General features: G+C 47.2%; 1 protein-coding gene across 2 annotated transcripts; it reads left to right on the top strand.

Moving 5' to 3' along the window:
• The first annotated feature begins 620 nt into the window (after positions 1-620).
• On the top strand, positions 621-25,442 carry RAD51D (RAD51 paralog D). 2 transcript variants are annotated; one of them, XM_066363860.1, is made up of 10 exons: positions 621-722; positions 1,235-1,296; positions 1,505-1,623; positions 12,606-12,687; positions 12,914-13,048; positions 13,572-13,667; positions 20,490-20,580; positions 20,693-20,763; positions 24,584-24,748; positions 24,958-25,442. In XM_066363860.1, the coding sequence occupies exons 1-10, from the start codon at positions 629-631 to the stop codon at positions 25,033-25,035; spliced, it is 993 nt and encodes a 330-aa protein (XP_066219957.1). In that variant the 5' UTR covers positions 621-628; the 3' UTR covers positions 25,036-25,442. The 2 variants fall into 2 exon arrangements, with proteins under 2 accessions (XP_066219957.1, XP_066219958.1); XM_066363861.1 differs by having other exon boundaries at positions 657-909.

The following is a 25,442-nucleotide window of genomic DNA, read 5'->3' as shown; positions in this document are numbered from 1 at the left end:
TCAAGGCATGTATGGGAGTTGATGCTTCCTGCTCCCTCCCCTTCTCTCTCTCTCTCTAAAAATGAATAAACAAAAATTTAAAAAGGACATTTAAAAATAGCAAATCCTATATTTTGTGTTTAAATATTCAAGGTTTTTGTTGTTTTTTAAAATGTTATTCATAAAATAGTGGAAAATACCGAGAAGCAGGTGCCCTCTGCGTGCTCCGCTGTTTCTTAGCATCCAGTATATAATATCCTGATAGATTTGACTCCTCTTAACTATCTTGCCCTAACAGGTAGGTCCCCTGAGCATAGGGACGGTAGTCTTAATGGAACTTTCTGGCCCAGCGTTTACAACAGAGGCTCACTGGTAGGTCTGCGTGCATGTTTGGGGAAAGGGCCGAGGCAAACGCGGGCGCAGGGCACGTGGTGACTGCTGGTGACATGCGCCCGGGTGAGCGCGGGGCATCCGGGCAGAGAAACCTGTGCGGATCCGCTGGCGTTGGAGCGGCTCAGACGGGCGCAGTGGCCGCGGCGCCCGGGCTTGTTTCCGCCTTACCAGCCGGGCCGCGGGGAGGCCGCGCACCCGCCCCGCACGGCCAGCAGATGGCGCTGGCGGCCGCGCATCCGCCCCGCACGGCCAGCAGATGGCGCTGGCAGCCCGGCTCTGGAGACTGGAAGCCGGAAGCGGCGGGGTGGCCGGAGCAAGCGCGCCCAGGGCAGGGGAGACCCGGCGGCGTGGTGCGTCCTTCGCGCCACCCGACCCCGCTCCAGAAAGGGGCGCCGAGGGAGGTCTGGAAAGGGTCTGGCGGTTGCCCACAGGACGGTCCCCAGTCCCCAAGGAACATGGGCGTGCTCAGGGCCGGCCTTTGCCCAGGCCTCACCCAGGACATGGTCCAGCTTCTAAGGAGCCACGGAATCAAGACAGGTGACCGCGTGTGCGTGCCACACAGCTGGGCACACCATGGAGGGATGGCGTCACGGCCCGGGCATACCGGGAGGGGCCATATCCGCCCTCCTCTGCGCCCCACCGTTCTGGAGAGGCTTGGAATGGTGGGAGTCATCGAGCCTAGCCTCAAGCAGGGCAGAACCCCTATGCCCACGCCAGGTTCTGCAACTCTGTTAGTTTCTGTAGGCTTCCTAAGCTAGCCGGCCCCAAGGTAGAATTGTCACCCCCTTTTACAGATGAGGAAAAGGCAAGCATGGGAAGCCCCGCCCTGCCTGCCAATCAACCACCTGTCTTTTGTTTTCAGTGGTGGATCTGGTATCTGCAGACCTGGAAGAGGTAGCCCAGAAATGTGGCTTGTCTTACAAGGTGAGCTTATCTTCACGGGCCAAACCTGGGTGTCTCTGTCTATCCCTGAGCAAAGGGTTCCCAGAGATTGATAAGGAAGAGGGGTAGCATATGGGACTCCGGGTTGTCCCCTCCCTTGTCTGGTCATTGCTTGTTGCTGAGTACTTTGGTCTGCTTTGGGTTGAATTGCCCCTGGCTCCATCCTGAGTTGCCTACACCCCTTCCGCAGGCCCTAGTTGCCCTGAGGCGGGTGCTGCTGGCTCAGTTCTCAGCTTTCCCCTTCAATGGCGCTGATCTCTACGAGGAACTGAAGACCTCCACTGCCATCCTGTCTACCGGCATTGGAAGGTTTGTATGTGTACTTAGGAAAGAAGGTGAGAGGTAGGACATGGATGCTTCTGGCTGGGCTTTTTTTTTTTTGTATTTTTCTGAAGCTGGAAACGGGGAGAGACAGTCAGACAGACTCCCGCATGCGCCTGACCGGGATCCACCCGGCACGCCCACCAGGGGGCGATGCTCTGCCCACCAGGGGGCGATGCTCTGCTGCGACCAGAGCCACTCTAGCGCCTGGGGCAGTGGCCAAGGAGCCATCCCCAGCGCCCGGGCCATCTTTGCTCCAATGGAGCCTCGGCTGTGGGAGAGGAAGAGAGAGACAGAGAGGAAGGAGAGGAAGGAGAGGGGGAGGGGTGGAGAAGCAGATGGGCGCTTCTCCTGTGTGCCCTGGCCGGGAATCGAACCCGGGACCTCTGCACGCCAGGCTGACGCTCTACCACTGAGCCAACCGGCCAGGGCCTGGCTAGGCTTTTGATGCTTGAGTCTAGAGAGAGCAGGGTTTTCAGGCAGGGGTGAGGGCAGCATGCACCAGTGGTCAGGTCTTCTGAGTTCTCTTACTTTATAACAGGGTTTGTTGACCTCACACCCCTAACATTTTGGGATGCATAACTATTTGATGGGGGGGTGCAAACGTCCTGTGAGCTATAGGATGTTTGGCCACCGCATCCCTCACCTCTATCTACTAGATACCGGTAGCACCTCCCTCCTCCCCAGATTGTGATCATCCATCATTGGCTGGGTAGCTCAGTTGGTTAGATCATCATCCGGATATGCCAAGATTGCCAGTTTGATCCCCCATCAGGGCACATACAAGAATCAACCAATGAGCCCTGGCTGGTTAGCTTAGTTGGCTAGAATGTCTTCCCCAGATGCTAAGGTTGTGGATTTGATCCCCTGTCAGGGCACATAGGGAAAGCAACCAATGAACGCACAACTAAGTGGAACAACAAATAAATGCTTCTCTTTCTCTCTCTAAAATCAAGCAATTAAAAAATCAGCCAATGAATGCATACATAAGTGGAAAAACAAATGAACATTTTTATCTCTCCATTACTCTATCTCTAATGAATTAAACAAAAGTAAAAAAATATGTCTCCAGCCTGGCCAGGCAGTGGCACGGTGGATAGAGTGTTGGCCTGGGATGCAGAGGACCTAAGTTTGAAACCCGAGGTCACCGGCTTGACTGTGGACTCATCAGCTTGAGTGCGGGGTCGCTGGCTTGAGCCCGGGATCATAGACATGACCTCAGGGTTGCTGGCTTGAGCACAGAGATTGCTGGCTTGAAGCCCAAGGTCTCTGGCTTGAGCAAGGAGTCACTCGCTCTGCTATAGCCCTCTGGTCAAGGCACATATGAAAAAGCAATCAATGAACAACTAAGGTGCTGCAACGAAGAATTGATGCTTCTTATTTCTCTCCTTTCCTGTCTGTCTGTCACTGTCACTGTCTGTTCCTCTCTCTGTCTCTCTCTCACACACACAAAAATGTTTCCAGACATTGCCAACTGACCCCTGAGGGACATAATTGCCCCTGATTAATAATCATTGTCCTGTAACACAACATGTCAGTATTTCATCATTATTCAGCAGATCAGAGCAACTCTTCCTGGCCCCACATCCTATTTCACTTCAGGATAGAAGAAAGAACACGCAGGACTAACATTTATTGAGTGCCTATGTGCCAGTCATTGACTATAGGTTATATCATTTCTTCAGTGAACCCTGTGAGTTTATGATTATTAAGCCCAAGAGGAGCAAGGAGTGGAGGTAGGGCGTAAGCCCCGGGATAATTGACCCAGAACTGGGTTCATGCCCCATACTCTGCAGCAGAAGGAGTCAAGAGAGCTTTTCATAAAGGAGTAGTTACATTCTGCCATGTTGTTTGGAGAGGGAGAGAATTGAAAGACAACAGCCACTTTCTGACTGAGGGAGTCTGACCTCTTCCCTGGCCTGTTTGTGCAGGATTTGATGGAGGACTTTGCCACCACAAGGCCTTTGGATTAGTTTGCTCTTGCTGTTTCCATAACACATTGTCTTGGCAAGGTTCACACAGCATGGTGCTTGCTCCTCCTGGTTGGGGGTCTGAGTCTGTTATCCATCAAGCACTGGCTGAGTGCCTACTGGTTGCCAGATACGTGCAGTTGATAGGTGTATGAGTGAGGCACGACTCCTGCACTGAAAAGAGTATGCGATGGGGTCCAGCGGGCAGAGAGAAGAGCGGGTGAACAGTAGAGGCGTGTGTGAACGTGTGGAGGCAGCATAAGGAGGGAGTGATGAACAGGAAGCAGATTTGGCCTTTGGGCTTGGGGAGCTTACAGAACAAACACACTCAGAGGAAGCATTTAGGGAGCAGTCAGGTGGGAAACTGGAAGGATTGCAGCTGCAGCAGTCACTGCCGGGGAGAGCAGTGTCAGGAAAGCTCTGTGAAGGAGGCAGGCCTTGGGCTCTGGGGAACAGGTGGGCTTTCTCGGGGTGCTTACCAAGAACCAGGCGCTGTGCTTGCATTTCATGGTACATTTGTTCTTCACAACCACGAATGAGCACATTATGATTAAAACCACCATCTACAGGTTAGGAAACTGGGACTCAGGTTAAGTGGCTTTCTCAAGACTCTGCAGCTCGTAAGTGGCAGAGCAGGGACTTGAAGTCACGACTATCACACGCCTAAGTCTAAGAACCTAACCCTCACTCGCCCGCCCTGTTGCCTCCCCGGAGGCAGGAGGCTGGGTGGTAAAAGTGGGACTATAGGAGGTGAGGCAGGGCTGTGCAAGATAGATGGGACTAGAGAGGCTGGCAGGAGAGGGGCCAAGGAGAGAGGTGAGGTGTGGCAGTGGTGGGCTGCGTGGGTCCGAGCTAAGGCAGGTGACAGCGGGAGATACGTTGAAGAGCAGACATGACAAGCTTTCCTACCAGGTGGGGATATGGGCCTGAAGAATCAAAGATGAGAGCCTGACCAGCCAGTGGCGCAGTGGATAGAGCTTCGGACTGGGACACAGGACCCAGGTTCGAGACCCCGAGGTCTCAGCTTGAGCATGGGCTCATCCGGCTTGAGTTCAGGGTCCCTTGCTTGAGCGTGGGGTCATAGACATGATCGCATGGTCACTGGCTTGAGCCCAAGGTTGCCGGCTTGAGCAAGGGGTCACTCGCTCTGCTATAGTCCCCCCTCCCGTCAAGGCACATATGAGAAAGCAATCAATGAACAACTAAGGTGCTGCAACAAAGAATTGATGCTTCTTATCACTCTCCCTTCCTGTGTGTCTGTCCCTCTCTCTGTCTCTGTCTCTCTCTCTCTCTGGCTGTCACACACACACCAAAAATCAATGTTGACTTATTAGGGTTCTGCCTTCCTCACAGTGGTCTGTGGACAGTTAATGGATGTGACTTTTAAAAGGAAAGGGGGAGCCCTGGCTGGATAGCTCAGTTGGTTGGAGGATCGCCCAAAGTGCAGAGGTTGCCAGTTTGATCCCTGGTCAGGGCACATACAGGAACAATCGATGTTCCTATCTGTCTCTTTCTAAAATCAACACAATAAACATTTTTTTTTAAAGAAAAGGGGGGAATTTTTTAGTAAAAAATTTGGGAAATGCTCCATTAACGCAAATTAAGAGGTTTCTTTGGATAGCCCTTCCCAGTGCCTTTAGTGCTGATGTGCCGTGTGGATCTTTATAAGGACAATAAACCATGCGGACCTTGGAAGAAGCTGTATTGACTGGGGGAGATGGGTGGTTCCTTGAAGGCCAGAGGCCAATGTCTCATTTGTTTCTGTATCTCCCGATTTTAGAAGGCCTTCGGGAACTGTGGGCCAGTCAGGCAGAACGAATGGCTGAAAGAATGACTAAAAGCCAGATCAGAGAGAAAGGCAGAGGATAAATCCTTGCATTCAAAACGTGTGCTAAAACCTAGGTGGGTTTTTTGTTTGTTTGTTTGTTTCTTTGTTTGTTTTTGAGAGATAAACAGGAAAGGAGAGAGATGAGGATCATCAACTCATAGTTGCATCACTTTAGTTGTTCATTCATTGCTTCTCATACACGCCTTGATGGAGGGGTGGGGTGGCCCCCAAGCCAAGTCAGTGACCCCTGCTCAAGCCAGTGATCTTGGGCTTCAAGCCAGTGACCATGGGCAATGTCTAGATACATTTTTAAAAACTTTTGTTTGATTAGAGAGAGATGTTCAACCACTCAGCAATTTGGAAATTTCCAACTTTTCTTCTGTAATTCATTCTTTCAAGAGTATTTATTGAAGCCCTGGCTGGATTGTTCAGTTGGTTATAGTGTTGTCCCAATACACCAGGGTTACAGGTTCGATCCCTGGTGAGAGCACATACAAGAATAAACCAAAGGCCTGACCTGTGGTGGCGCAGTGGATAAAGCATTGACCTGGAATGCTGAGGTCGCCAGTTCAAAACCCTGGGCTTGCCTGGTCAAGGCACATAGGGGAGTTGATGCTTCCTGCTCCTCCCCCCTTTCTCTCTCTCTCTCTCTCTCTCACTCACTCTCACTCTCTTCTCTCTAAAATGAATTTTAAAAAAGGAATAACTTAAAAAAAAAATAAACCAATGAATACATAAATAAGTGAAACAGCAAATTGATGTTTTATTTTTCTCTTTCTCTTCTTCTCCCCTTCCCCTCTCTGTAAAATCAATAAATTAAAAAAATTAAAGGATATTTATTGAGTATTTACTTTAAATATGCCAAAGCCCAAGCCTCCACCAAAAAAAAAATCATTTTTTTTAAGTGAGGGGAGGGAAGATAGACAGACACCTGCATGTGCCCTGTCTGGGGCTGGGGCTTGAATCAACCAAGCTGTCCTAAGCACCCAGGGTGATGCTGGAACCGACTGAGCCACTGGCTGTGAGAGGAGAAGAGAGAGGGGAGGGGGGAGAAGCAGATGGTTGGTTCTCATGTGTGCCCTGACTAGGACGTCTGCACACTGGGCTGATGCTCTAGCCACTGAGAAAACTGGCCAGGACCACAGATAATTTAATTATTCTCTCTGGGGGTGAGACCAAGGCATCAGTAGTTTTTTAAACTCCCAGGTGACTCCAGGGTGCAGCAAGTTTGGGAACTGCTGATACCTGCCTCTTTTTATTTTATCCCTCTTTTTATTTGATATTTTTGAGAGAGAGGAAGTGAGAGAGAGAGAAGCATCAGCCCATTGTTCTACTTAGTTGTGCACCCATTGATTGTTTCTCACATGTGCCCTCACCAGGGGTAATTGAGCCTGCGGACTCAAGGGAGAGCTGGCGCTCTCAGGATCAAGCTGGCGATCTTGGTGCTCCAGGCTGGCAGTCTATGCACTGTACCACTGGCTAGGGCAATATCTGCCTCTTTTAAAATGTCTGGTGGGCCTGACCTGTGGTGGCGCAGTGGATAAAGCGTCGACCTGGAAATGCTGAGGTCGCCGGTTCGAAACCCTGGGCTTGCCTGGTCAAGGCACATATGGGAGTTGATGCTTCCAGCTCCTCCCCCACTTCTCTCTGTCTCTCCTCTCTCTCTCTCTCTCTCTCTCTCTCTGTCTCTCCCTCTCCTCTCTAAAAAATGAATAAAAAATAAAATAAATTAAAATGTCTTTGGTGATTTTGACTGACCTGTGGTGGCACAGTGAATAAAGCATCAACCTGGAACACTGAGGTCCACTGGTTCGAAACCCCAGGCTTGTCCATCAAGGCACACATGAGAAGCAACTACTACAAGTTGATGTTTCCCACTCCTCCCCCCTTCTCTCTCTCTCTCTCTCTCTCTCTCTCTCTCTCTCTTCTTTCTGAAAATAAACAAACAAATAAATAAATAAAATTTGGTGATATTAATAGGCAGGCAGGATTGAGAATCACTAGCTTAATGGTTTTCAAACTGAGCACACATCTAAATCACTTGGTAACTTGTTGGAACCCAGATGCAGTCTCCACCGCCAGGTGGAGCCCGAGAGTTTGCATTTCTAGCCAGTTCCCAGGAGATGCTGCTGGTCTGGGGCCCACACCAGGAGCACTGCTGTAATGGGACTGGGGGTTCTCTTATCTCAGTGAGAAGAATGGGATCCCGGAGTTGCAGGGGATGGATGCCTTTTTTTAGAGAGGAGAGAGAGAGGGGGAGAGAGAGAGAGAGAGAGAGAGAGAGAGAGAAGAGAAGAGAAGAGAAGAGAAGAGAAGAGAAGAGAAGAGAAGAGAAGAGAAGAGAAGAGAAGAGAAGAAGAGAAGAGAGAGACGGGGGAGGAGCTGGAGCTGGAAGCATCAACTCCCATATGTGCCTTGACCAGGCAAGCCCAGGGTTTCGAACCGGCGATCTCAGCATTTCCAGGTCAACGCTTTATCCACTGTGCCACCACAGGTCAGGCCGGGGCTGGATGCCTTTTAAAACAGGTACTTACTAAACAGAGATAGGGTGAACACAGTTGTCCCAACAAGCTACAGGGCTGCTGCTGTGGTAACCAGAGCATGACCGCCTGAAGCCTGTGGTTATAATCATGGGGTCCCTGGAATTAAAATAGATGGGGTGCTTTCTAAGGTGCCACTTGGCGTAGACAGAGGGATCATTGGAGATCTTCAAGAACTACTTCAGCCTGACCAGGCAATGGTGCAATGGATAGAGCGTCGGACTGGGACACGGAGAGCCCAGGTTCAAAACCCCAAGGTTGCCTGAGTGTGGGATCATAGACAAGACCCCATAGTTGCTGGTTGAAGCCCAAAGGTCACTAGCTTGAAGCCCAAGATCGCTGGATTAAGCAAGGGGCCACCCACTCTGCTGGAGCCCCCCGCCCCCGGTCAAGGCGCATATGAGAAAGCAATCAATGAACAACGAAGGAGACTAAGGAGCCGCAATGAAGATTTGATGCTTCTCATCTCTCTCCCTGCCTGCCTGTCTGTCCCTATCTGTCCCTTTCTCTGTCTCTGTCACAAACCCCCCCCCAAACCAAAAACCCCCACTTATTTCAAAGGACTGGCACCTGTGAAGGTGATTGCAGGGTTAGATGAGGGGTGCTTATGGTCAGGACATGGAGGCATTGGTATAGGCTCTGGTGTAGTAGGAGAATCTTCAGCCTGTAGTTGGACAGGGAGTGGAGGGTGGTTAGTTGCTTGTTTCATGGTGGTTCAAGGACAGAACCTGGTTTAGGCACTGGCTGTGTCTTGAGTTTTATCCCAAGGCTTCCACAGCCGGAGTGCTGACAGTGATAGGACCACATAGCACTGTTCTGTCGCTCATTTCTCTGGGAACATATACTGAGTATTGCCTGTGTTTCAGGCACTGTGCCAGTGTTGGGGACATAATAGTGAACAAGGCCCAGTTCTTGCTCCAGGGCACTGTGGGCCAAATGGGGAAGACAGACAAAAACACGCAAATAGAAAATAATTCCAAACTGCTAGAACTAATAAGTGAATTCAGCAAGGTTGCAGGACATAAGAGTAACACATAAAAATCAATTGCATCTCTAGATACGCAAAATGAACATGTGGGAATGGAAATGAAAAATACAATACCATTTAAAATTGCTTCCAAGAAAATGAAATACTTAGGTCTACGTCTAACACAGCAGGTATAGGATCTGTATGCTGAAAATTAAATATTGCTGATAAAAGAAATCAAAGAGGACCCAAATAAATGGAGGACATACTGCATGTGCAGATTGGGAAACCGAATATAGCAAAGATAGCAATTCTCCCCAAGATGATCTATAGATTTAATGCAATTTCTACTGAAAATCCCAGCAAGGTTATTTGTTGAAATAGGCTTATTCTAATAATTTTATGGAAGAGCCAATGGCCTAGAACAGCTAAAACAATTTTGAAAAAGAAGAATAAAGTTGGAGGAATCACTCTAGCCAATGTTAAGGCTTACTGTATAGCTGCAGTAATCGAGATAAATGTGGTATTGGCAAAGAGATAGACATACAGATCAGTGGAGCAGAATAGAGAGCCCAGGAGTAGACCCCAGATACGTCCAACTGATTTTTGACAAAGATGCAAAAACCCTTCAGTAGAGGAGGAATATAGCCTTTTGAACAAATGCTGTTGGAGCCATTGAACATCACAGGTAATAAAGGAATAAACCTGAAATAGAAAGTGGATAATGGACTTAAATGTAAAGTTTAAAACTATCAGTCTTTGAGAACAAAACAGGAGAAAATCTTTGGGAACTAGGACGAGGCAAAGAGTTCTTAGACTTGACAGTGAAAGTATGAACTATAAGAGCAAATTGATAATTTTTTTTTAATAAAGTCAAAATGAAAAACGAATCAAAATTAAAAACTTTTATTCTGCAAAAGAGGATGAACAGACAAGCTATAAAGTGAGGAAAGTATTTTAAAGCCACACATTCCACAAAAGACTTAATCTAGAATATGTAAAGAATTCTTAAACCTCAACAGTAGCCTTTGCTAGATAGCTTGGTTGGTTAGAGCATCGTCCCGAAGTGTAGAGGTTGCCAATTTGATCCCTGATCTGGGCACATATAGGAATGAATTGATGTTTCTATCTTTCTCTTTCCTTCCCTTTCTCTCTCTCTAAAATTGTTAAAAATAAACATTTTATTAAAAACAAAATCAAAAAACACCTCACCTGACCAGGCAGTGGCTCAGTGGATAGGCATTGGACTGGGACACAGAAGACCCAGGTTTGAAACCCAGAGGTCGCCAGCTTGAGTGCGGGGTCACTGGCTTGAAAGTGGGATCATAGACACGACCCCATGGTCGCTGGTTTGAGCCCAAAGGTTGCTGGCTTGAAGCCCAAGGTCACTGGCTTGAGCAAGGGGTCACTCACTCTGCTGTAGCCCCCCAAGGCACATATGAGAAAGCAATCAATGAACAACTAAGGTACCACAACAAAGAATTGATGCTTCTCATCTCTCTCCCTTCCTGTCCCTATCTGTCCCTCTCTCTGACTCTCTCACTGTCTCTGTCACACACACACACAAAAAACAACAAAACCTCAATAGTAACACAAACAATCCAATTAGAAAATGGGAAAAGACATGAACAGACATTTCACCAAAGAGGACATACATGTGGCAAATAATCACATAAAAGGATGTTTGATATCATTATTCATTAGGGAAAAGGAAATTAAAACCACAATAAGATATTACTATATACCTACCAGAATGGCTAAAATAGAAAATGGTGATAACACCAAATGCTGGTAAGGATGTGGAGAAATTGGGTTACTTATAGATTGCTAGTAGAAAAGCAAAATGGCACAGCCACTCTGGAAAATAGTGGTTTTTTATAAAATTAATATGTGCTTACCATTCAACCCAGTAATATATTCTTAGGCATTTATTCCAGAGAAATAAAAACTTAGGTTTACACAAAAACTTGTACACAAATGTTTATAACAGCTTTATTCATAATCGTCCCAAACTGGAAATAGCTTAAATGTTCTTCAGTGGGTGAATGTTTAAGCAAACTTGGTACATTCATACCATGGAATACTGCTCAGCAATAACACAGAACAAACTATCGATATACACAACCACTTGGGTAGATCTCAAGGGAATGATGCCAAATGGAAAAAGCCAGTCATAAAGGTTACATACCTTATGATTCTATGTCTATAACGTTCCTGAAATAATGGAGATGGAGAACAGATTAGTGGTTGCCAGGGGTTAGAGACTAGGGGTGGGTCGGAGGGATATGGTCATAAAAGGGTAGCACAAGGGAGTCTTTTTTTTTTTTAATAGAGACCAGAATGGCAGTGAGTAGAGAAAGATGAGAAGCATCAAAGCATCAACTCCTACTTGCTTCACTTTAGTTGTTTATTGATTGATTCACACACATGCCTTGACCAGGGGGGTCAAGCAGAGCCAGAGACCCCTTGCTCAAGACAGCAACCTTGGGCTTCAAGCCAATGACCACTGGGCTCAAGCCATCAACCTTGGGGTCATGCTGATGAAGCTGGCGACCCCACGCTCAAGCTGGCAAGCCCGCGCTCTAGCCAGAGACCTCGGGGTTTTGAACGGGGGCCCTCAGTGTCCCGTGCTGATGATCAATCCACTGTGCCACCACTGGTCAGGCCAAAAATGTTCTGTATATTGACTGTGGTGGTTACATAATCATAAGTGTAGATGTGTGATAAAATGGCATAGAACAATACACACAGACAGACACACACAGAAGTAACACTGGTGAAATCTGAATAAGTTCTAGGGACTGCCTCAATGTCAACTGGTGACATTGTACCACAGTGCAGTTTGTCTTATAGTGCAAGAGGCTACCATTAGGGAAAACTAGGTGAAGGGTATGTGGGACCTCACTGTACATTTTTTTTCCAACTTCCTGTGAATCTGTAGTTATTTCAGAATTAAAAAATGGCCCTGGCCGGTTGGCTCAGCAGTAGAGCGTCGGCCTAGCGTGCGGAGGACCCGGGTTCGATTCCCAGCCAGGGCACACAGGAGAAGCGCCCATTTGCTTCTCCACTCCTCCTCTGCGCTTTCCTCTCTGTCTCTCTCTTCCCCTCCCGCAGCCAAGGCTCCATTGGAGCAAAGATGGCCCGGGCGCTGGGGATGGCTCTGTGGCCTCTGCCTCAGGCGCTAGAGTGGCTCTGGTCGCACCATGGCGACGCCCAGGATGGGCAGAGCATCGCCCCCTGGTGGGCAGAACATCGCCCCATGGTGGGCGTGCCGGGTGGATCCCGGTCGGGCGCATGCGGGAGTCTGTCTGACTGTCTCTCCCTGTTTCCAGCTTCAGAAAAATGAAAAAAAAAAATGATGAATTATGGGAAATGTTATCAAGGCAACCCACAAGGGGCTGAGATGGAGAATGAAAGGAAGACCTTTTGATGAGGTGACAAAGACCTCTGAGGAGAGATGATTTTTAAGCTGAGAGCGAAAGGATGAGGGGCCATGGAGGAACATTCAGCCACGTCCTTTCCCCGAAGGAAACTCCTCTAAGAGAAGCCTCCTGGCCAGAACCAGTGCTTGGAGGGAATGTCTTGCTTTTCTTCTTGGCTACTACTTCCTTCCCTACTCTCCAGTCCCCCTGGGTTGATTCTCTTCCCTCCCCTTCTGCCATCAGCCTAGACAAACTGCTTGATTCTGGTCTCTATACTGGAGAAGTGACTGAAATCGTAGGAGTTCCAGGCAGCGGCAAAACCCAGGTAACCTGTGCAGCCATCAGGCAGGAGGATTAGGGGCGGGAGGTGCACATTCCTGCATCCCGGGGAAGCTTCGGCTAGTAGCTTGTGATTCAGAGCTTGGAAGAGAGAAGGTGGGTGGTGAGCAGTGGGCCTTGAACTTGGCCCATTCATGTCACTGGGCTCTGAACTAGATTCTGGGCAATCTTTAAGGGCTCAAGTTTACCCAGTGTGTCTGGTCTCTACTCAGGTATGTCTTTGTGTGGCTGCAAACGTGGCCCATGGCCTGCAGCAGAATGTCCTATACATTGATTCCAATGGAGGGCTGACAGCCTCCCGCCTTCTCCAGCTACTTCAGGCCAGAACCCCTGATGAGGAAGAGCAGGTAAGGGGCAGGATTGTTAGATTCCTTGGAGGCTCTGACACAAAGATCCCATTATCCCTTACATTGTAAAACTTTGGCCATTTGGATGAATAGTCCTTCCTGGCTTTGACACTTGCTCTTCTATTAATACTTCCTGTATTCTTTACGCCTTCCTGTTATGACATCATCCCAGCTTGGATGCTACCCACATTATCCTCCCAGGAAACCCAGCTCCTTGCACACCTATATTCAGGGCTGGCAAACACCCAGCACTAATGTTTCTATCCCACTTCTTGCCCATGGCAGATACTGCGAATCAGTCTTGTCATTCTTTCCCGCTGTGCTCTGACTTGGCTTTGAGGCTCAGCACCCAGACAGCCACCACTGTGAGAACTGGCCCATTGAACAAAGCCCACTCGCCATCTTGGACCTGAGTCCTTGCATCCAGATGCCTCTTCCTGCTCATCCTTAAAATCCCCCTTCATCTGGCCTGACTCTGCTCCCTCTTATCCAAAGCCCCTGCTTCTCTCTCCCACCCCTTCAGGCAGGAGCCCTCCAGAGGATCCAGGTGGTGCGTGCCTTTGACATCTTCCAGATGTTCGATGTGCTGCAGGACGTCCGAGGTGCTGTGGCCCAGCAGGTGAGTCTGCTGCCCTGCCCCTCCCTGCTTCACCCAGTTTGCCAGGTGCTTTCTGTACACGGGCAGCTGTCCTACTACAGACTCTCTGGAAATGCAGATGTGCAGTCTGGTGACTCCAGCTGTGCTTGCCACTCCCAGGATGGGATGCTGAATGCTTAATTCATTCTTGAGTGCCTTGTTGTTTACGTACTCATCTTCCCCACTAAACAGTAAGTCCCCTGAGTGCAAGGATCGTGCCCTGTTCCTGCATTCCCCTGCTGGATCAGTTTTCATCTGTAAGTAACAGGGTATGGCTGACAGACACTTAAACTTTGAGGACATTTAATTATCTCACATGAGGCCGGAGGTTGGCAGGGCCACATAATTAGGGCTCTAGGTGGGTGTTTCTGATTCTTGTGCTCTTTTCCTTCATGATTGCAAAGTGGCTGCTATCGCTCTCAACCTCATGTTTTTATACATCTACATTCGTATTCAGGGAAGTGAAAGTAGATGCTTCTTTTTTGGCCTTCTTCCCTTTTATCAGGGAAGAAAATCTCTCAACCCACTAACAGGCTGCCCGCTTCCCTCTACACCTAGTTGGCCAAAACTGAGTTATATGTGTATCTCAGACCAGGGGTTGGCCCCATCTTCCCTGATGTCAGAAGGCCTCTGCCCAGTACCTGACCACATTCAGAGTTCTGTTCACAAGCAAGAGGGGCTCGGAATGGCATTTGGGTTGGTACCTTGCTAAGCCTGCTACCTGTTTAGACAGGATTTGGTGCACTGATTTATAGACTATCAGATTTGGAAGATACCTTAGACTAGTTTAATTCATCTTAAATGTATTCTTTTACCCCAAAGTATGACATGTTCCCATGGGCATACCTGGGATTATATATCATTTTCATAAACTTTAGAATGTAAAATAGTTGAACAACTACTTGCCATAGGAGTCAAGGCTGGTTATGACTCTCCTGTGTGTTGAGACATGAAGTCATATAGTCCTGCTCTAATCCAACCCTCTCATTTCTAGAGAGAGCAGAGTGAGTGCCAGGGAGGTTCAGTAAGTTGCCCAAAGTCACCACCTATTCAGGATAGATCTAAGCTTATAATCCAATCTCTTCACTCCCAGGTCAAAAGACTAATTTTTACTGGTGGACTGTAGATGTTACAGGTTCTGTGATTGCATAACAAATTATCACAAACTAAGTGACTTAGAACAACACATACTTATTACCTCACGGTTTCTGTGGGTCAGGTGTCTGGGCGCAGCCTAGCTCGGTCCTCGCATGGGTCTCAGTACTGTAGGCTGTACCCAAGGTGGCATCTGGCTATGTGTGTTCTCATCTGGAGGCTCACCTGAGGATAATCAGCTTAGGAGTTCACACGGGTTGTTGGCAGAATTCATTTCCTAGTGGCTTCAGTTTCTTGCTGGTTGTTGGTGCCTTCAACTGCTGGAGGCTGCCCACTGTTCCCTGCCACGTGGCCCTTTCCATAAGCAATTCACAGCATGGCCACTTGCTTCTTCAGAATAGCATGAGAGTGAGAGCAAAATGAAACATGCAGTCTTATCTTTTTATTTTTCCATTACAGTTGATGTACAATATATTAGTTTCAGGTGTACAACCCAGTGACTTACATCTATATAACTTACTAAGTGATCATCCCGATCAATCTAGCACCCGTCTGACATCTTACATAGTGATTACAGTATTATTGACTGTATTCCCTATGCTGTACTTTACATCCCCGTGTCTATCCTGCAACAACCAGACAACCAATTTGTGCTTCTTATTCCCTTCAGTTTTTTCACCCATCCCCTTCACCCCACTCCCATCCAGTGACCATCAAAATGTTCTCTATCTATGAGTTTGTTTCTGGTCTGTTTGTTTATTTTGTATTTTAACTCCACAGATAAGTGAAATCATGACATTTGTCTTTGACTTATTTCACTCAGCACAATACCCTCTAGGTCCATCCATGTTGTTACATATGGCAAGATTTCTGTTTTGTTTTTATGGCTGAGTCATAGTTCATTGTATATATGCATAACTTCTTTATCCATTCTTCTGTTGATGGACACTTAGCTTGCTCCCATATCTTGGCTGTTGTAAATAATGCTGCAGCGAACATATGCATGTCTTTTAGATTTAGTGTTTTAGGTTTCTTTGAATAAGTCCTTGGAGGGGTAGTTGCTGGGTCCTTCATTGTTTTTTGTTGTAGCTTTTGTTTTAAAGTCTGTTTTTTCCGGTATAAGCTGTTTTGTTTGTTTCCATTTGCATGAAATTTTTTTTTTTTTTTTACCATTCCTTTACTTTCGGTCTGTGTATGTCTTTTGATTTGAAGTATGTCTCTTATAGATAACATACGTAAGGGTCTTGTTTTGTTATCCATGAAGCCACTGTATGTCGTTTCATTGGAGCATTTAACCCATTAGCATTTAAGTAATTGTTGATAGGTATGTATTTATTGCCATTTTATTATGAATATTTATCTTTTTTTTTTTTTTACTCTTGTATGTATCCTAACCAGGGATTGAATACGCAAACTTGGTGTATCAGGACAATGCTCTAACTAACCGAGCTACCTAGTCAGGGCATCTTCTTCTTAAGAGGATTCTGTTTTTTTTGTTGTTATTTTTTTGTATTTTTCTGAAGCTAGAAACTGGGAGACAGTCAGACTCCCTCATGCGCCCGACTGGGATCCACCCGACGCGCCCGACTGGGATCCACCCGACACGCCCACCAGGGGGCGACGCTCTGCCCACCAGGGGGCGATGCTCTGCCGCGATCAGAGCCACTCTAGGACCTGGGGCAGAGGCCAAGGAGCCATCCCCAGCGCCGGGGCCATCTTTGCTCCAATGGAGCCTCGCTGCGGGAGGGGAAGAAAGAGACAGAGAGGAAGGAGAGGGGTAGGGGTGGAGAAGCAGATGGGCGCTTCTCCTGTGTGCCCTGGCCGGGAATCGAACCCGGGACTTCTACACGCCAGGCTGACACTCTACCACTGAGCCAACTGGCCAGGGCCACTGAGCCAACCGGCCAGGGCCAGGATTCTTAAACATTTCTTGTAATACTGGTGATGGTGAACTCCATTAGCTTTCTCTTGTCTGGGAAACTCTGCATTTGTCCTTTGATTCTAAATGATAGCTATGCTGGGTAGAGTAATCTTAGTTGTAGGTCCTTGCTTTTCATCATTTTGAATATTTTGCACTAATCCCTCTGGCCTGCAAAATTTCTGTTGAGAAATCAGCTGACAATTTTATAGGAGCTCCCGATAGGTAACATAGTTTTTTCTTGTAGTCTTTAAGATTCTCTGTCTCTAATCATTGCTATTTTATTTTATTTATTTATTTTATTTATTTATTTATTTATTTATTTATTTTTTATTCATTTTGAAGAGAGGAGAGAGAGAGACAGAGAAAGAGAGAAGGGGGGGAGGAGCAGGAAGCATCAACTCCCATATGTGCCTTGACCAGGCAAGCCCAGGGTTTCGAACTGGCGACCTCAGCATTCCAGGTCGATGCTTTTTTCCACTGCGCCACCACAGGCCAGGCTAATCATTGCTATTTTAATTATTATGTGTCCTGGTGTGGACCTCTTTGGGTTCACCTTATGTATGTCTCTTTCATCTAGTGTATGTCTATTTCCTTCACAGGTGAGGGAATTTTTCTGTCATTGTCTTTTTATTTATTTTTTACAGGGATAGAGAGAGAGTCAGAGAGAGGGATAGATAGGGACAGACAGACAGGAACGGAGAGAGATGAGAAGCATCAATCAGTTTTTCGTTGAGAGACCTTAGTTGTTCATTGGTTGCTTTCTCATATGTGCCTTGACCGCGGGCCTTCAGCAAACTGAGTAACCCCTTGCTCGAGCCAGCAACCTTGGGTCCAAGCTGGTGAGCTTTGCTCAAATCAGATGAGCCCATGCTCAAGCTGGTGACCTCGGGGTCTCGAACCTGGGTCCTCTGCATCCCAGTCCGACGCTCTATCCACTGCGCCACCGCCTGGTCAGGCTCTGTCATTGTCTTTTCAAATTGGTATTTTTTGTTTTGTTTTGTTTTTGGTTTTGTTTTTGGGAGAGAGAGGAGAGTGAGAAAGGTGAGGGGAGGGAGCGGGGAGCATCAACTCATAGTCTTCTCGATGTGCCTTGAACAGGCAAGGCCGAGGTTTTGAACTGGTGACCTCAGCATTCCAGATCAACGCTTTATCCACTGCACCACCACAGGTCAGGCTCAAATAGGTTTTCAATTCCTTGCTCGCTCTCTTCTCCATCCGGTACCCCCATGATGAGAATGTTGGTACACTTGAAATTGTCCCAAAGGCTCCTAAACTATCCTTAATTTTTTGGATCCTTTTTTTTTTCTTTTTCTTTTCTGACTGGGTGTTTTCTGCTTCCTTATCTTCCATATCTGCTTCATCTGTGCTACTGTTGATTCCTAGTCATGCATTCTTCATTTCAGTTATTGTATTCTTTTGATTGGTTCCTTTTTATATTTTCTGTCTGCATTTTTACATTTCCTTTCTCTTTGTTAAAGTTCTCGCTAAGTTTATCTACTCTTCCCCCAAGTTTTTGAGTATTCTTATAAGAGTATTTTGACCTCGCATCTTCTAGATTGCTTGCCTCCATTTTGTTTAGTTCCTTTTTGGAGTTTTGTTCTGTTCTTTAACTTGGGACACATTTGTCTTCCCATTTTGGCTGCCTTGCTGTGTTTGTGTTGATGTATCAGACAGAGCTGCTATGTCTCCCAGTCTCGGGAGAGTGGCCTCATGTAGTAGGCGTCCTGTAGTGCCCAGGGGTGCAGCCTCTTTGGTCTCTGGAGCTCGGCACTTCAGGTAGGCTGCCCTCACCAACTGTCCCCCAGGTGGGCTGCGTGCAGCAGCCTCCTGTTGTAGTTGAGCCTTGATTGCTGTTGGCATGTCAGTGGGAGGGACTGACCCCCAGGCCTATCAACTGTGAGGACCTATTGCGACTACAGGGGCGTTGCTGCTGTGCAGGGGTGAACCCACAGAACAGAACTCGCTTTAGCGGGACTCTGGTGCCTGATGAGTTCCACCCCTTGTGTGTGTGGCTGGTGGAGGAGATTGGGTGGTGCTCCTGTATGGTCTGAAGCTGTCCACCAGGTGGCGACATGCAGTTTTTTATGACATGACATAATCACAGGAGTGATGTCTTCTTACCTTCCCCATATAAAGAGCCTAATTAAGAGAGTGACACTCCCATTGCCTTTGACATTTTATTAGTCAGGAGCAACTCGCAGGACTCACCCATCCATGGTCAAGGGGAGGGGATTATACAAGGGCTTGAGAACCTAAAGTTTGGGATCATGGGGGCCACATTAGGGTCTGTCTGTCTGTCACAAATAACCTGATAGCTCCAGGGTTACAGGCAGGGAAAGGTTTGCTGTCCCATTTTAGCCAGATATTTCAACCTGCTCTTCCAGAAAGTAAAGAAGGGGTAAGCCAATTTCAGTGTTTTTTTATTTTAATTGTTAAAAATGTATTCATTTGTTGGGGGGGGGGGGAGGGAGAGAGAGAGAGAGAGAGAGAGAGAGAAAGGGGGGAGGAGCAGGAAGCATCAACTCCCATATATGCCTTGACCAGACAAGCCCAGGGTTTTGAATTAGCAACCTCAGCGTTCCAGGTTGACACTCTATCCACTGCGCCACCACAGGCCCGGCCAATTTCAGTTTTAGCTTTTCTCTTTTCTGTCACTCTTTCTGAGATAAGCTGTTGACCGGCCAAGGGTTAGTAAGTGGAAAATGAAGGAATACAAGCCAAAGACAAAGCAAATAATGCAGAATATCCAAGACTCAGCTGATATGGAAAAAAAGTTAAGGAAACAGAATCAGTAAATGTCTTTCATGTAAGGAGTAAGGGAGAAGGGAAGCATCAAAGACAGTTTAGGTCCAAGAAACCAGGAGGATGGTAATGCTTGTGTAAAGACAAAAAATTATGTATTTAACAGATGGCTGTCTATATTGTCTATATTTGGAACCACTTTAGCTATGGAAGATGAGGCCCTAGAGGCATGATCCAGAAGGAAACAGTGATGTAAAGAAGAAAATAAACTCAAAGGAGTTCAGAATTTGGGGAGTCACCCTGGCTGGATAGCTTGGTTCATTAGAGCAGTGCCTGAAGCACAGAAGTTGCCGGTTCGACCTCTGTTCAGGGCACATACAGGAACAGCTACATGTTCTGGTCTCTCTCTCACTCTCCCTTCTTCTTTCTAAGATCAACATTAAAAAGCACTGGCCGGTTTGCTCAGTGGTAGAGCATCAGCCAAGTGTGTGGAAGTTTGGGTTTGATTCCCGGCCAGGGCACACAGAAGTGACCATCTGCTTCTCCACCCCTCCCCCTCTCCTTCCCCTTCACTCTCTTTCTGTCTCTCTCCTTCTCCCTTGCTAAAATCAGTTAATTAAAAAAAATTTAAGATCAATAAAAAGAATTTTTTTAAGGAATTTTTGGAATAAGTAGAAGAGGAAAAAGAGGGGCCTGACAAGATGGTGGGGGGCTGGACATGAGAAAGATGACCACTAAGAAAATTCCTGACCAGGGCACCACAATACTCTGAACAGGGATTTCTCAAATTTAATTATATTAGAATGTCTGGGATGTCCTGTGATTTAAACCCTCTATATGCACCCAAGTCTTCAGTAAAATCTGTTATACTTACAAATGGGGTTGGGGAAGAAAAACATGGCTGAAATTTGGTGATGCCTGCGCAGCAGCTATGTTTGGTGAAGGAACGTTCTTAGCAGTTTCTGGGAGGAGAAAGTTTGTCCTGTAACGAGAGCCCCCTAGAGGCCAAGTGGTTCATGGTACCTGCTTCTCCCAAATGTCTTTAGGTGAGCCATTCTTCAGGGACTTTGAAGGTGGTAATTGTGGACTCAGTCACTGCTGTGGTCTCCCCTCTCCTGGGAGGGCAGCAAAGAGAAGGTGAGTGATGTGTGCGGCAGAGCCCACGGTCAGGGGTGTGACCCTGCCTCCCAGCCAGCCCAGTCGCTGCTGCCCTGCTGCCCCCCCCACCCCTCTGCTGTTCCTCCTGCAGGTATGGCCCTGATGATGCAGCTGGCCCGAGAGCTGAAGACCCTGGCCCGGGACCTTGGCGTGGCAGTGGTGGTGAGGACGTGCGCTTGGCCAGTCATGCTTGTCTTACTTCTAATCCCCTGGGGTTCACCAAAGGGGAAGATGAACATGATTTCTAACCATAGCTAGAAATTTATTTCCCTTAAACGGCAGCATCTGAAGCCCCAAAGTGGCCCTTTAGGGAAAGGTTCATAACTTCCCGGGGTCGAGAGCACTGGATCATGAGGGGATTGGTCCGTAAATAACCAGGGATCGGGGGCATTCTTGTCTTGTTTTCCTTTTTTACTTTCTTTAAGTTAGGTAAATTTACACAGAGTAACTTTCTTCTTGTTTGAAGTTTGACCAACAGATACTGTTGAATCCTGTCTTGTTACCTCACCATAATCACAAGACGCAGAATATCTATTTCTATCACCCCAGAAGGGTTCCCCAGCCCCAGACAACCACTGGTCTGGTTTCTATCTCAATAGTTTTGGCTTTTCCAGAGCTTCAGAACTTGCCTATGGTGTATCTTAAAAGTCTTCATGCTTCTCATAGAAAGGGTAAAAAGTAGTTAAGTATAAGAGTCAAACTTGGCCCTGGATGGCTAGCTCAGTTGATTAGAACATCATCCTGATATACCAAGGTTGAGGGTTCAATCCCTGGTCAGGGCACATTCAGTAATCAACAAATGAGTTCATAAGTAAGTGGAACAACAAATTGATGTTTCTTTCTCTTTTATTCAAAATCAATTTAAAAACATTTTTAAGTCAAATTTGTAATCAATTTCCACATGCGCACAAACCATATTTTTACATATGTCCATAGAATCCTTTTTCGCTGCATATATATATATATACACATATATGTTTAACCACTTTCCAACTAAACTGTAACCTTGTTTTTAAAAAAATAACTTACTGTCTCATTCCATTTCCATGTCTTTAAATAGATTCTTTAAAAACACCATTTTTAGCAGTTATATATTATCTTGTTTAATTTATATGTTACAGGGGTCTGCAAACTTTTCTTTCTGTTTTTTTTCTTATTAAGTGAGAAGCAGAGAGGCAGAGACAGACTTCCACATGTGCCCCAACCAGGATCCACTTGGCAAGCTCCCTACCAGGGGTGATCTGCCCATCTGGGCTGCTGCTCTGTTGGTCAGCAACCGAGCTATTTTAGCATCTGAGGCAAGGCCATGAGCCATCCTCAGCACCTGGGGCCAACTTTGCTTGAACCATTCTAGTCATGGCTGTGGAAGGGGAAGAGAAAGAGGGGAAGTAGATGGTTGCTTCTCTTGTGGCCAACTGGGAATCAAACCGGGACTTCCACATGCCGGGCTGACGCTCTACCACTGAGCCAACCGGCCAGGGCCAAACTTTTCTATAAAGAGTCAAATAGTAAATATTTGAGGCTTTATGACCATATGGTCTGTGTCACAACTACTCAACTCTGCCTATATAGCATGAGAGCAGCCATAAAGAGTACCTAAACGAATGGCAGGACTGTGTTCCAAAAATACTTGATTTTCTTTTCTTTTTTTTTTTACCAAGAGAGAGAGAAAGAGAAACAGACAGGGACGACAGGAAGGGAGAGAGATGAGAAGCATCAACTTGTTGTGGCACTTTAGTTGTTTATTGACTGTTTTCTCATATGTGCCTTGCCTGGGGGGCTCCAGCTGAGCCAGCGACCTTGGGTTCAAGCCAGTGACCCTGGGGCATGTCTGTGATCCCATGCTCAAGCCAGCGACCCTATGCTCAAGCTAGTGAGCCTGTGCTCAAGTCAGATGAGCCTGTACTCAAGCCGGTGACCTCGGGGTTTCAAACCTCAGCCCCTCAGTGTCCCAGGTCGAAGCTCTATCCACTGCGCCACCGCCTGGTCAGCCAAGAAAACTTGATTTTCAAAAACAATTTTTGGGCCAGTTCTGGCCGGGTAGCTTACTTGGTTAGAGCATCATCCTGATACGCCAAGGTTGCAGGTTTGATCCGTGATCAGAGCACGTACAAGAGTCACCAATGAATATATAAGTGGAACAACAATGCTTTTCTCTCTCTCTCTCTCTCTCTTTCTCTCTTTGCGCCCTTCCACCCTCACTCCTTCTCTAAAATCAATTTTTATTTTTATTTTTACTTATTTAGTTGTGTGTGTGTGTGACAGAGACAAAGAGAGAAACAGAGAGAGGGACAGATAGAGACAGACAGACCCAAAGAGAGAGAGATGAGAAGCATCAATTCTTCGTTGCAGCACCTTAGCTGTTCATTGACTGCTTTCTCATATGTGCCTTGACCGGGGGGCTACAGTAGAGCGAGTGACCCCTTGCTCAAGCCAGCGACCTTGGGCTCAAGCCAGCGACCTTTGGACTAAGCCAGTGACCATGGGATCATGTCTATGATCCTACACTGAAGCCAGTGAACCTGCGCTCAAGCTGGTGAGCCCATGTGTAAGCCAGATGAGCCTGTGCTCAAGCCAGTGACCTCGGGGTTTCCCAGTCTGATGCTCTATCCACTGTGCCACCGACTGGTCAGGCAAATTTTTGAAAAATTATTTTAAAAAAAATTTAAAACAACTACAATTTTTGGGCCAAATTTGGTCTATAGGCAATAGTTTGTTGACTCCTGGTGTATTTAATCATCTAACTATTTCCTGATTTGGGGCCTTTAGATCATTAGTGGTTTTCCTCTATTTAAAAAAAAACTATGGTGAACATCTTTATACCTAAATCTCTTCACACATCTCTTATTATTTGCTCCTAAAAGTATGATTACTGAATCAGGAATACCCATATTTTTAAATATCTAGATATGACATTGCCAGATTTCCAGGGAAGCTTATTAATTGCCACCCACCAGCAGTGTAAGAGGATCTGTTTTCCTATTCTTTTGTTCTTATACTGGGTTCCAGGGCCTCCTTCTCTTGACTTTAGTTTTTTGTTTTTTTATTTTGTTTTGTTTTTTTGTGGCAGAGACAGAGTCAGAGAGAGGGACAGATAGGGACAGACAGACAGGAAGGGAGAGATCAGAAACATCAATCTTCGTTGTGGCTCCTTAGTTGTTCATTGATTGCTTTCTCATATGTGCCTTGACCGTGGGCCTTCAGCAGACCAAGTGACCCCTCGCTTGAGCCAGTGACCTTGGGCTCAAGCTGGTAAGCCTTGCTCAAACTGCATGAGCCCGTGCTCAAGCTGGCGACCTCGGGGTCTCGAACCTGGGACTTCCACATCCCAGTTCGACTCTCTATCCACTGCACCACTGCCTGGTCAGGCTTGACTTTAGGATATATATGATCACCGGCTGGGTGCCAGGCTGTGGCTTAGGTGGTGGGGATTTGATGATGAGCAAGTTACAGCCCCTGTCTGGGGGATGGAGGTTGGGGAGAACCCCATCAGGAGGATGCTGTGATGAGGCCTGGTTTGCTTACCTGCGACTAACCCTGGCAGAGCAGAGCTAACCAACCAGATTGGGAATTCCCTTCCCAAACTCCCCTTCACCGCATATACATAGATGCACCTCCTGACACATCCTGGGCGTGGCCTCAGGACACCTGTCTGCTGGGTTGGAGAGATGGGCGGTAGTAGGCTCAAGCCAACCACTGGCTGCCCTTCAGGAAAGTGGAGACAGCACTGTGTATTCCAGACACATTCCACATCACCTTTGTTGGAGTCAAGCCTGAGGCGTCATGGGTTAGTGGAAAGAGCTGTGCACAAGTCAGGAGCCCATGGTGCTAGTTCAAGACCTGCGGCAGATAAGCTGTGGAGCCTTGGGGAAAGCATTTCTCCACTCTGGGCCTTGGGTTCCCTTCTATAAAATGAAGCAGAAGAGCAGATGTCCCCTTACTGGCATTATGGATCTGTAAGTCTTTGATTCTTTCTCCGTAGATGACCAACCATATGACGCGAGACAGGGACAGTGGGAAGCTCAAACCTGCCATGGGCCGCTCCTGGAGCTTTGTGCCCAGCACCCGGGTGGTCCTGGCCATCAGCGAAGGAGCAGGAACATCAGGCAGTCAGCGCACAGTGTGTCTGACCAAATCTCCCCGTCTGGTGAGCCAGTCCAAGGGGAAAAGAATAATAATAATAGTAATAAAACTAAAAAAACTAATAATAATAATCTGGGCCTTTCTGGGTGGGTTTCTATGGCCAAAGATGTCTTATAGTGGAATTCTTGGAAGCTGAGACCTTGCAACCAAAGAGGCTACCCACTTGGGTTGCTTAACTCAAAAAAATTTACCTTCCCTCCTGTCTTCTTCTAGCCAACAGGTGTCCAGCAGACAGTAGACATTGAGACCTGGGGGACTCTGGAGCAGAACCCAGCGTTCCAGGGAGATTAGATATGACTGCTGTTGACTGGGCCGGGGAGAGACATCAAGCCCCTCAACTGTCCTGTGCAGGAATGCCTGCTGTCCACTGCCAGCCGGCGCTGGGGACTGCAAGAGAAGCTCTCGGGCTGGGCAGAAGAGACATCTGTTCCCTCAGCTTCTCTCTCTATGGAAACACAGAGCTACAGGCAAGAGAGAATGCTGTAATGAAAGGACCCCAGAAATTCATGCTGGAGCCAAGTTTTCTTCCCTTGTTTCTACCATGTATGTTTCTAATGGGAGCCCACCCAGCTCACCCTGGTGTGGTGCATCTCCGAAGAGGCCCACTAGTGACCAGGTGAGGAACCCTGTGCATCACCATCATACCTGCACCCCATCCTGACACAGTGACTGAGCCATGAAACTTGTCTTTGCTTCTG

Source organism: Saccopteryx leptura, chromosome 2 (assembly GCF_036850995.1).
Source record: "Saccopteryx leptura isolate mSacLep1 chromosome 2, mSacLep1_pri_phased_curated, whole genome shotgun sequence".
Lineage (NCBI taxonomy): Eukaryota > Metazoa > Chordata > Mammalia > Chiroptera > Emballonuridae > Saccopteryx > Saccopteryx leptura.
This window is presented reverse-complemented; position numbering and strand designations above follow the sequence as displayed.